This window comes from Molothrus ater, chromosome 6 (assembly GCF_012460135.2).
Source record: "Molothrus ater isolate BHLD 08-10-18 breed brown headed cowbird chromosome 6, BPBGC_Mater_1.1, whole genome shotgun sequence".
NCBI classification, from domain to species: Eukaryota; Metazoa; Chordata; class Aves; order Passeriformes; family Icteridae; genus Molothrus; species Molothrus ater.
Window position 1 is genome coordinate 42,372,713 of NC_050483.2, and position 12,678 is coordinate 42,385,390.

Below are 12,678 nucleotides of genomic sequence, written 5' to 3' on the forward strand. Positions count from 1 at the left end.
ATAAAAATGGTGCACGCACTGAGCTCCCTACACCAAAAAGCCACAGATGCAAACTGTTCTCTTGGCCACCAGCAAAACACAGCTCATCCTCATCATTTTCCACATTAAATACAAAACTGTACCTCTGGTGGTTACTGTGAAGAGCCTCATACCAGAAACATAAATTGGGCCGCTTCCCAGTTCCATGCTTGTTTAACAGTGTGAGTGATACAGAAATCCTTTTGATCACATTTAGCAAATTTCAGTGGCACTTCTCAAAAATATTTTAGGTGTCAGCAACTGTTTATAAGGAAGATGATTTGATATTAACGCACTGAAGAAATACACTTTTTAATATGAGTATTTTAGGTTCTAGACTAAGCACTTAGACAGATGTCCTAAATTTTTTCTAGTCCCTTTCTTTGCCTCAAATCAATAATATTTCAGGGTTATTGTGGCAAAGTCTATCCTTTACTATTTCCTTCTACAAACTGATAGTAGAATCAATGCTGGCAATCAGAAAATCTAGATGAATGTAGTAAGAGATATTTACTTTGGCCTGTAGAATAATCTTTAAAATTAGACAGCATGTGACCTGATGTTAGTCCATTTACTATGTAGCTTTTATTTTAGTAAACAAATAAGAGTGTCAGAGTTCATATGAAAAGAGCTTATAAGAAACAATTGCCATCAATACTAATGTAATTCCATAGGAACATAAACTACTAAAATTATTGACAGTGGGCAGGTGAAGAAATTATGGTATGTCTTCTGACACACTAGTGCACTTTAGATGGCAGATGAGAAAAGCAGTCTAACATCAAAACAACTCTGGTCTGAAGAGAGATGAAAATAACAAAGTACTCAAGAACAACTGTTGTACTTACTCCCATAAAACACCTATCAAGGAGCCATGTCCCTAAAAACAGACAGCAAAATTATCCTAAAAGAGGTATCTCTATGGAGTTTGTGTTTTTAAATGTAAAAATTTAACAAAAACATGTTAAAAACGGTGTTCCAAAAACATTCAGTTCAAAATAGCACCTGGTAGATTCCCAAATAAAAACACTAGAAATTTAAAAATATATTCACTGCATATTCTCACACTACAGATTTTGTCATTATTAGGGGAAAAGAAAAAAAATCTCACTATTTCAGCCATAAAAATGACAGAAGTGCAACTTCAGCTTTAGAAACAGGAGAGCTATTGTTGTTAGCACAAATGATAGAAGTTGGACGTTGCTGGATTTTAACCACAGCAATGTCCTTCATTTTTGCCGTCAACATTCCCAGAAGCATTGCAGATTTTTGAATGACTTGGTTATTGGATTCTGCCATGTTGTACTCTTGTACAGAGCACAAAAATATTGTTCAGATTTAAAATCTAATTTAGTTATTTACATAGAAAAGCAAATAAGTTCATATTCACAGCAGCCCAGACATGCTTCCAGTAAAGAGTTGAGTTGTGCTAGAGTAGAAAGTACTTAAGCATGAAAAAGAAATTATCCATGATGGAATTTGGTTTAGGGAATCACTTTCATTCAGATGTAAATACTAGCTATAAGACAGGTTTTAAGCTGAGGTAACAAGAATAAAAGTGTTCTTAAATTTTAACTTAATCATGAATTGCTTTCCATCCCTTCTACTGTTAGGTTTTCCTCTACAGCTGCTTCAAAATTCTACAATTACATCAAAATCACAGGACTTTGCATGATGTCCTCCAGCACATCCATTTTTGAGAAGGCTGTGTCATCAGCTATTGACCTGCAGCTCACATTAACTGCAGTATCAATTACTTCTGTGGGGTGACAAGGGCTTAGACAGATAAATTTGTTACTAACACACTGCAGACACAAGGAGTTTAACATGGATACTGTAAAATTCTACTGTAATAAGCCGTGCCACAAAAATTTATGAAAAAGTTTTCCTGCATGTTATAGATATGAGAATGCATCCAAGTTGCAGACTTCTCATATTTAGCCATAAAAATTACAATCAGTGTAACAAAAATACCTACTGATCTCCTTTCAGAGTAATGCTGGCATTTTCATTCATGAAAAACCATTCAGTGCTACCCAGTGCAAAGACTATGCCTTGCAAGCCAGAGATGAACTGATATGTAGATTCCTTAGCTGAGAAATGGATTTGAGAATTGTAGTTTCTTTGTTGTATGGGTTTTTCATGTATTTTCTTTATTTACTTTGCTGTAATAGTCAGTAAAAATGTGGTTGAGCTTTGAATATCCAAGGAGAACTTTCACCATCACTGAAGACCAGTTTCCATCAAAAATTTGGGAAGTAAATGTAAGAAATTGCTTTGTTTTGCACCATAAAATTTTATTTTTTATTTTAATTTTGACATTTCTTCTTAGGCTGACATAATTACACAATAAAAATAAATTATTTTGTCTGTTTAGTAAATATAGTCTCAAAAGTAATTATGTACTCTCAAGTCTGCTATAAAACATTAGGAACTGAAGGGCATAAAATTTCTAGCTTATTCATGTGACAGCTATTTGATGCTAAAATAGAGGGCCAATACATTTTTGAAAGCACAGTACTGAAGCACTGTATTTCACTGCAGCATTAAAAAAAAGAGTGCCTGATACTAGCTTATAAAATCTGTATGTACTTAGTACATACATAAAAAATTGCCTGATTTACCAAATGCTAAACAGAAGAAAGATTTAAACCATCATTTTTTGTGTGTACAATACCACATTTTTGCTTATTGAACACAACTGCTTTGGGTAAGTAATAGGTCATTAAAGGGTTAAAGTACAAAAACATCTGGCTACCAGAAGGGACAGCAATTTTTAAGATGCGAAGTATACAAAAGGTAGTATTTAAAAATTTCTGCTTTTCTACTTTAAGAACTGAAATTGTGCAGAAGAATATTCTTTCAGACTAATATGGAAAAAATATTATTTCTTAAACCACAAAGGGACAGTTTCACATAATGTCATGAACGGAACTTTAGCCTTCAGTAAAGAGGAAACAAAATTCACTTTGTAATATGAACCTCTATCAAAGGTGGAAGAGAGACAAATATTACATGCTATCTAGACTGCCATGCCAAGAGGGTAAACTTAAGAAAGAATTTCCTGGCTTTGGAGCCCTTAAGTCTACTCAGTAAGAATTTTTTGTGAGTGTGTATGTGTGCATGGTTTGATGTCTCTTCTGTTCTTCCACTCCTTTCAGAAAATTTTATAAAAGGATATAAAACTGATCAAAACCCAGTCACATAGGCAAAGGCAAATATACTAAGCACTGAACATACCTAAAGTTTTAAAGCCAAAATTGTTCACCCAGTAGTAATTTCTGTCCTATGTAGTACAGAAGTCGATTCAATACTTGATGTAATAGTGAGGGAGATCAGACTGCTTGTCCTTAGTTTTCTAACAATATAAAGCAGTAGTGATCCTGTTTTAAGAACACATACTTCAGATTTCTAAGTTACAAGTCAGGAAAAAATGTATAAATACAAAAAATGGTACAATTTTTACAAATTTTTTAGGAAAAAGAGAGGACATTATATTTCTGGTATTGCTTCTCAGCTAAGACTCTCAAAGGTCCCTTTATTTACCTACTTTCATGTCACAAAATCATTTAAACTTGGGTAAAACAGTTAGGGTATACATTTATCCATCAGCAATCCATACACCAGACCTAACTACCACATAAGGTGTTTTGAGAACATGATTTATTGCTTAATAATATATTTTAAAGTGAACTTTCTACGTTTTGGCCATAATTTGTAGGTACCATAGAGTCTGCAAGCTGCTAACATTTTGTTTTGCAATTTTTTAAGTTTCAGCAGACCAAACCAGTTAAAGTATTTCAAATGCCATATTTCCACCTCTGCTCTGATCTAATAAAAAATAAATTACAAATGTTGGATCCACTTAAAGTAAGTTTAGTTTATAGTAGCTGTGGCTTGAGCTAAACACTGTTTCATGACATCCACACTCTTTGTAGAGAGCAGTTTATTTGTTGATTTTTTTTTCTTGTTCCTGTCATGGCCATTGAGATCAGAACAGATGGATGTGCCTGTATTGTTTTCTTGACCCTCTGAATGAGGAGATGTGCCAGAAGTTTGCAAAAAGCCAATGCCAGCACTACCATGCACAGCATAATGCACAACAAAAGATTAAGAAAACTTTTAACCATGTCAGATTTTTTTTTTTTTTACTTTTAAGCAATTTAAGTTCATGGAAAATGAACAGACAATAAACTCAATCTTTTTCTCATTTCTGTGTTCAGATTTTGATGTTCTCAGTGTATTGTTCTGTTTGAAACAGGATGAACACAAGGTGATTGTCAAGAAGTGCACGGTCCAGAGCACCCACTGGGACTACAGAACACTTCATCAGAGTATTGGAAAAAAAAAAAAAAGAGTCCTCTTTTGAGATGGCACATCATGGCCTATGAATTATACCTGAGACACCTACAGTGCTAAAAAATAACAGTGTTTCAGAGAAGAAATAGACTTCCTAAATATGACAGAAGTCTGCAAAACAGAATTGTTTGAATGGTGTTAATGTTGCTACAGTACCCTGGTAGCTTTGGCAAATCTTTTAAGGCACACTAGCAGTGATCCAGCCAGAAGTAGCTGAGAGAAAAATGAAACAAGAACCATCAGAAACACTTGCATTTCTTTAGACAGCAGAATTAGTAGACAGAAAATTCTCTGATTTGCTCTTTGAGACCACTGTAACACAAAATTGTGTCTAATTTGTTTAGAATAGTGATATCTGAACAAATACAAATGAGCAATATTCTATTTCCATAGTATTTTACAATCAATATAACACATCTTCTCCAATAGAGAACAAAACAGAATAAATAAATGAACATTAAACATTGCTTTTAACATTTTCACAGCCACAAAGAAGTGCCGTTCAGCACTCTTGATACAGATGGGTGAGATTCAGATTCTTTAAAGTGCCTAATTGAGGCCATCTAATAAAAGTGTGCTGGCCAAAAGAATAATTCTAGACAACTTATAATACATATATGCTGAACCCAAAACCAAGCTGGGTTTTTATTTGCTTTGAGAAAATTTTGTTTTATCACTTCTTTCTTAAACGATTTTTTCAAACTGAGGGACCTAAAATCACAAATGTGTCTGTACAACACTGTATAATTATTCTCTATCATAGTAATAGGCAACTTCTGAATGTTTTTTCATTATTAATAATGTTATTAAACATAATTAAAAAACAAGTGTCAGAACAATTCCTGTATAGGGGTAAATAAGCTCATAGCAAAGATTAATGTCACAGGTATTTCATTTCACAGTATTTCAGGAATACAATAAATATAGTCTAAGTGGATTGCAGAAACAAATACAAGAGAATAGCAAAATCTCAGAAAGCCTTTGGTGTGCAAGTCACCTAAATTATCAAAAGAGTTCATTAGAGTTAGTCTTGGTGCTCTTTCATTTGAGTGTTTGGCAATTGTTGAATCATTAAGGGTGCATCACTCCTACAGCAGATGGAATTACTACTGTTCAAAACCAAAAAAAAAAGTGGAATGGAATTTACCACAGAGAAAACTGATGTGGTTTCATAACATATTCTATAGCTTTCCTCCTTCTGCTTGCAGCTTCTTTTCACTAACAGCAACATTAGTAGCATCTTCCTTGGTGCCACTTGTATCCAAAGGAACCATCCCTTTCGTAAGTGCTAGAAATAAGTCACACAAAAAAGGTGATTAAGCATTTTCAGAATCATATATTAAGTCAGACTCAATGATCTTAGAGGCCTTTTCAAACCTATGATTCTTGGATTTGGTTGACTGGCCATTAGTTTTTATTTAAAACATATATTTCATTATATGATATTATAATTTATTCAGCAAGTAATATATTCAATATTTATAACTGAGAATATAATATTTTCTTTGTTTTCTAGAGAAATTGATTTTAATACTCTATAATACAGGCATAGCCATGAGCTTTCTTATACACAAGAAATGTAGATTCTGTTTAAAAAAATTGATTCTTACACTAAGAAATATTTTCCATTTATTTTTCCAGAATTTTTGTTTAAATAAGACAAACCTCTCAAAAAATTTGTGAAGGAATATCTTTACCAAAAAAATGGACTTAAGTCACCAAGTGACACTGAACAGGTGCTCATACAATGTCATACTGTGTATATACCTTCACAGAAGAGTACACATATAATGCTTATTTCTAAAAATATATTGCATCAAAATCCAAACAATATGAATTGACAAAACATCTTTTCATATAATGCTGAAGAAAAAAAAAATCAAATACCCAAACATTTAGCAAAAGGCAGAAATTAAGGGAAGGAAAGTGGCTAGCAGCTTATACATATCCTTCTTCTAATGGCCTTCTTTATAGCACAAGCATGGAAGAAAAGTCATCCTACTGAATATCCAGAGTGCAATTTCTAACAATCCAGTAAAGTTGTAGCAATACATAACCAAAAGTTATTTAACAAGGAGCAAGACTTCACAGTTTGCTTAGGAGGGGTGAGATGTTTCCACTTTCAGAAGAATGAAATCACTGTGTTTGGGACATTGGTATAACAGTGAGTTCTAAGTATTCAGCATAAAATTTTCAGAATTGGTTCAAAGCTCTGCTGCTGTATGCTATGTCAGTGGTACCTCCTGTGGACAGTATTCAAAGTAAGGCAAAAAATCATAAAGTTCATTGCTTAACTAATTCAATTTGCATTTTTCTAAGTGATGATGTCAAGTTTCCAGTCATTCCAAGTTCTTATGCTTAAGCAGCCCTAGGTTTTGTTCTAGAAGGGTGTCCACAGCATAGTCATGTTGCAATGTCTTTTTAATGTAAGTACATTACATTATTTATAAATGCCAATAAAAATAGTCTTAAGAATTTATGAAAAAGTATACATAGAGGGATAAAGACAGGCACCAGCAATACAGTGCAGAAGTTAATTGTTCTGACAATAAAGCCTACATTCAGGACAGCTTGGTTTTATTCAGTTGTGGTATCAGTCCTACTACATACCATGTTGACACAAGAGTGTTGTCCATCACAACTTATGAAGCCCTGGAATATAAATTCCCAACAACAATAGAAAACCTCTAAGACATATGGTTTCTGGGAAACCATCCAGGTTAAAGCCTCAAAGTGATGAAATGTGCAAAGAGAAAGGCAGGACTCAATGCACAAAGTTAATGCAAAGCATGTGTAACCCAAGGGACTTTCGTAATCAAAATTTCAGGAAAATACAGTGGCCGTAAAAACAGTTTCTGAGGATTATTCTTTAGATAACAACTAGTAGTGACTGGCTGGACCAACCATTTTGGTCTGATAATAATACGGACTGCAAACCACATCTAGTGAATGCTTCCTTGAATAAATTACTTTCTCATTTCAACTTCTTAATTTCTAAGAAAATGGGTACAGAAATAAAAGCGCGTTCCCTCAACATATTTTAAATATGTTTATAATGGAAAAGCTGTTATAATTGCAGAAATTATACCAGAAACAAAACACAATGTTGATGTTAATTACTTTCCTTTTAACTGCTTGCTGCATTGGTAAGTTTTTGGTAAGCATATTTGTATATATATGGAAATAGATTGTTGTTCCCTTATTTATTTTCCCATACTATTTGTCCTTTTTTCGTCAACCAATTTTAAACTTAAATCCCACAATCTCCCTCACAAATAAGTTAAATTATAAAAAATGAGTCTGCTCTCCTTCTGGGTACTCTCCACAAGTCATAGGAAACTCACATTGGGAAGGAAGCTTCTAGTATTAGTTATTGAATCTATAGTCTGTAAGGCTTCATGAGTTGAAGAGAGATGGAATGGGGAAATATAAATCACAAAGGCTTGCAAACTGCTCCAAAAGGCAAATGAAGGAAAAAAATTTCCATCCTTCTGTTTCTGAAGAAGGAGATAATTAATCACAGAAAATAGATGATGACATGCATAGGAAGATTTATTAAAAGCTACAGTAGGTTTCGGAGCAAAGATGACAAATTATACTTCACTGTCAAAGTCTCAAATGATAATTAATACCATTTCTGAAATTTAAAGTTCATTATGTTTTTGTGACTCTCATGAGTGAAGTAGCAATTTTTTTATTTGCCACTCACTGAAAAATCTCCTTAATGCTAATACCAGAGCAGAATTTTCACTGTCCTCAAGAACTATACCAACAACTTCAAAATACACATTTGACTGGTGGAAATCAGTTTCAGCATAAAGTGACAATCAGTCAAAAACCAAAGTCTGTGGAGTAATCCACATGTTTCAGTGCCATAAGGACTAAGTAGTGAATTGAATCACCACTGTCTTTTGTTAATCATTTATTTTTTTATTTCCAGAAAATTTAGTACTTAGTGCTGGTAAAAAACAGTTGAATCAGAGAATAAACATGCACAACTGTTTCATCAGATTGGTATTCAGATCACATGGATCCTACTTCTCTTAGAACTCCCTAAAATTTATTAAAAAGTTTTAAAGCAACAAAGTCCTAGCTTGTTTAATTCAGGTTAAGCAGTATAAAGACATTGAAATAGTTTAGGAACACTTATGCTGTATTTTTAAGTTTCAGTAAATTTTTGCAGTGACCAGTTTTGGAATTCTTGGGACTGGAAAGGACTGCTGGAGGCCATTTATCTGAACATTCTGTGAGGCATCGGTTACTTCTTTTCTATACCCAAAACAGGTTCAACTGTACTTTGATTTGCAAGACTTTGACAGGGATGAGGTTTGGGAAAACAGAAAAATCAACTTTGAGTCAAGGTAAAGTGTTCCTGCAGTACAGATGATACAGAGGTATTATCTCCTGTGCTTTATTCCCACTACTGTTATTCAATATGCTCTGCAAAAAGATACTAACCCCAACCCATCGATTCTGAAAGGAAGAGAAACCAATTACCTTTAACCTCATCAGATCAGCTCAAGACTTACTGGTGAGCAGAAATGTACCACTGCACTCATAGAAAGATGCAACATTTCAAAGTGCAATGAAGCCTGAAATAGGCTTCAAGAGAATGCAACTTTCTAAATAGGTTCCCAGTACACAAACTGGCTATACTGAAAATAAATGGAAGATGATACCCTTCTGAAGAAAAGTATTTTGATATCCTTGTACTGATATGCTTAAAAACACCCTTAAAAACTGGGGTTTTAAGTTACTTTTGACATTCATGCAAAGGCGGGCCTACATACCCAATCAAGACCTAATAAGCCCTATGTTTTATTGAGCATTTCTCAGCTGAATCAGAGATCCCATTACTTCACATGAACACAAGTTGTATATGCACATGGGGGTAGAGAAAAAACAGTTAAAAACACTACTGAAGTAGAATTAGTGAATTCAACTTTCACTGAGAAAATGCTACACAAGCATGGGACTAACTGGCACACATGAAAGATCTTGGAAAGAATCCATGTTTGAGGATATCTCTGTGGTCCCTCAGAAGACCAGAGGGTCTACACAGCTTACAGAGGTATGACTTGTTAAGCAGAGATTCAGAATTCAACAGCAGCCCTTTTCTTTGCAATAGATAAACAAAATATACTTCATGTCCCAGCCAAAAAAACCCAAACAACTGTCAGTGAGATGTAATGAAGTACTTCCTAGGCAAAGACATCCATCCAGCATCTAAAACTAAAACACAGTAGGATACTTAAGATGGTTCCAGCACTTCTGAAAAGCAGCATCTCACTCATCAAGGAAAAAAAAATTTAGAAGAAAACAATGTGTTACCACTTTTTTTCTGTGATATAATACTTACAACCTGAACTTGAAAGCGGTGAGCTGCACAAAAAGCTGTTTTGAGTTCGCCAGCTAGAATGAGCAGCCACTTCTACATCAGAAATTTCAGCATCCATTTTCACATCCTATGGGAACCAGATAAAAATAATTTTATCTGTTACTATCAAGCAGCTGCAAACTTTAACAAAAACTAGTAGCACACAGACAGGCACATGCTGTGATTTCAGACGCACTCTGGAAAAGACTGATTTGAATTCTCTGAATTCTCAGTATTGCACTTAGGTTCAAATTAATTTGCTTACGAGTTTTATCCCCACTTCACCACTATAAAATGTCTGTGAAAAACTGCTTTGCCTTGAGAAAAGCACTGGCATCACTGCAAGTCTTTGCCACTACAGCATGTTGTAAAAATGCTCTTTCCTATTCACATCACATGCACAGCTCAGCATACACCATATCAGCAGGGCAGACATCAGTGAATAATGACTTCCTCATCAATGAATGGTTCATACTAATTCCACAAGTAGTAATAAATATAAATCTAATTTCTCTGCCACTGAGGAAACTTAAAGTTCATAGATTTCTCATGTCAAAATACTTAAAGGTGCTTTTGAATGTTTTTGTTAAACCATTACATAAAGTCTTAAGTATAATGTTACTATTTATGGCTAAACCCATACAGCATAGCTTTTTGGTGAGGAAAGTCATTTGGTCTATAAGCTAAAAAGAGAAAATAAATTTAAAAATGTCATTTAAACAAAAATCCCTGAAAAATCTCTATTAGCTCTGCAGCAAGTAGTCCCCAGTTATAATACAATCCAAAATGAGATTAAAAGCTTGGCTTGGTATCCAAATTACTCAGTTTCTTGAAATGAGAAGAAGTCATAATGAATAAATGCATAAATTCATAAAACAAACAATATTACTGCTGAATTCTTATCATAAAAAGCCTCAAGGAATTTTCTTAAAACATCTTGCAATTTATCATTTATGTTGATACTTAATTTTACATTGATACATAAGATTTGAAAACTAAACAAAAAAAAATTTACACTAACTTAGAGACACAATAAGCTTTTGTTCCATCACTGAAGAAGGATTTACTCCTGTTAAGACTAATGGGAATTATACATATTAATCCCCTTATGTGCTGATGAGAGACTTAATACCTAAAGTGTTCATAGAACAATAACAATTTTTAAAGAATAAAAAACGTTTTTGTCTTTCCATTCTGCTTCCAGAAATGCTTTAAAAGAAGAGTTTTTAAATAAGAAAGGTGCTTCTACCAGTACCTGCAATACAAAATGGCTTTCTTTTTACAGAAATATTAATGTATAGAATGTGCCTTTTGTCATGTGCTTCATGGACAATTACATCTGCTGTGTTTGAGTAGACGGTCAATCATCTGTGGCAGGGAAACTCCCCTAAAATATTTATATCTCTACATTAAAATATTTATCTCTAGTTTTCCTCTGGCTTTCTGCTTTGATTTTGCTGCTGTTGCTATTTTCTTTTAATATGTTATATTTATGAAGTTTTCTCCCAATTTCATCTTCATCTACTATTATTTGGCCCTTTCTTCGTTGAAAAATCAAGACTGTTGTACCTGATGGTATCCTCCCAAGCCTATGGCCTACTTTTGTTACTGGAAATCTTCCATTTTAAAACATACAAATAGAAATTATGATTTTTTTGGACTTCTAAGCAACAGGTATTTTAAAGCCATCTGACAAGACTACAGAAGAGTAGGAAGATTGAGTAGGGACAAAAGAAATCATAAGAAAGAAAGAAAAAGATCTGCTTTTTTTTCAACTTTGGTTTAATTTTTCCTCCTTAAAATGAAAAGACTGGGACACAAGATTAGATAATGCCTGTCTGAGATCAATGTTGGCAAGCAAGCTGAAACAAGTGTAATATAAGAAAGGCTAGAAAGAAAAACATAACAGAGGAAGAAGATTCATTTCAGAAGTAATTCCATCTAAAATGATCAATGTAAAAATTTTATAAGAAACATGGATTTTCTTATCACCTATTAAGTATCTGTTTACTTTGTATAGCAGGGGCAGTATGTATACAGTGTGAACCAAAAATATCAGAAAGAATCAACTTTGGTGTCCTCAAACCTACACTCTTCCAGCAATCAGTTTTAGAGACTCCCAACTGACAAACAGTAAAATAAATAAATAAATGGCATTTGAGTTAGTTTCAAAGGAGGGTAAGAAAGGCAAGCATTAAAAAGGTTTTTTTTAGTCTAAGCTAGCGTGATCACTGAAATCAGATTAGCACCCGTCTGTTACTTGGTTTTGAACATTCTGTTCTATTTGCAGCAGCCGTGACAGCAAAGAGTACTGTATGTCATGCAAAAACCCAATTAGGCCTGACTAAATGGAAACCATTAAATGCTCTCAGTTGTCTAAAGAAAGAGAATTATTTTGGAATCAGCTTTGTACTGGATTCTGATTATTGAGTTCAAATCACACAAGCTCAGTAAGTTCAGTCAGCTTAGTGCAATGTTATGTTCTACCGTCAGCTGATTGCATTCCACTTAGCTTTTCAATGTTTTCCAAATTTCAGTAGCTACTGACTTAGTAATGCTTGTGTGGAGGGAAAAGAAATTCAAAATACTGAAGATTATCACCAGCAACATACTAATTGTGCCTGTTTCCTCCTTTCAATTCTTTCTTACAGAAGAGCAAGATAGCTTTTTCAAGTAACTTAGTACCTTCTCACAACAGCAACTTCCTAAGCTAAAACATTCTGTATTTATTTTACCTTTTCCACTTTTTAAAAGACGTGTTTTAAGTATGTCCTCATTTTACAGAAGGAAGACGGTTACATACAAGCTGGGGAACACAAACATCTTTCTATCTTTTTCATAGAGTGTGTGATCCTCAATTTGAGCTCAATTGCTTAGGGACACAGGTTTGATGCATTGCCAAAGAAACTGATTTGACTGAGACA

The 12,678-nt window shown here is 33.9% G+C and overlaps 1 protein-coding gene across 1 annotated transcript in view; it reads right to left on the bottom strand.

The window, feature by feature from the left end:
* Positions 1-2,294: 2,294 nt before the first annotated feature.
* CEP128 (centrosomal protein 128) overlaps positions 2,295-12,678 on the bottom strand; it is a 98,320-nt gene continuing 87,936 nt past the window's right edge. Inside the window, exons 24-25 of the mRNA XM_036384921.2 lie at positions 9,737-9,842; positions 2,295-5,665 (exon numbers count right to left, since the gene is read on the bottom strand). Of these exons, the coding sequence (XP_036240814.1) occupies positions 5,559-5,665; positions 9,737-9,842 (213 nt within the window). The 3' untranslated portion in view covers positions 2,295-5,558. The remainder of the gene's footprint in view (positions 5,666-9,736; positions 9,843-12,678) is intronic.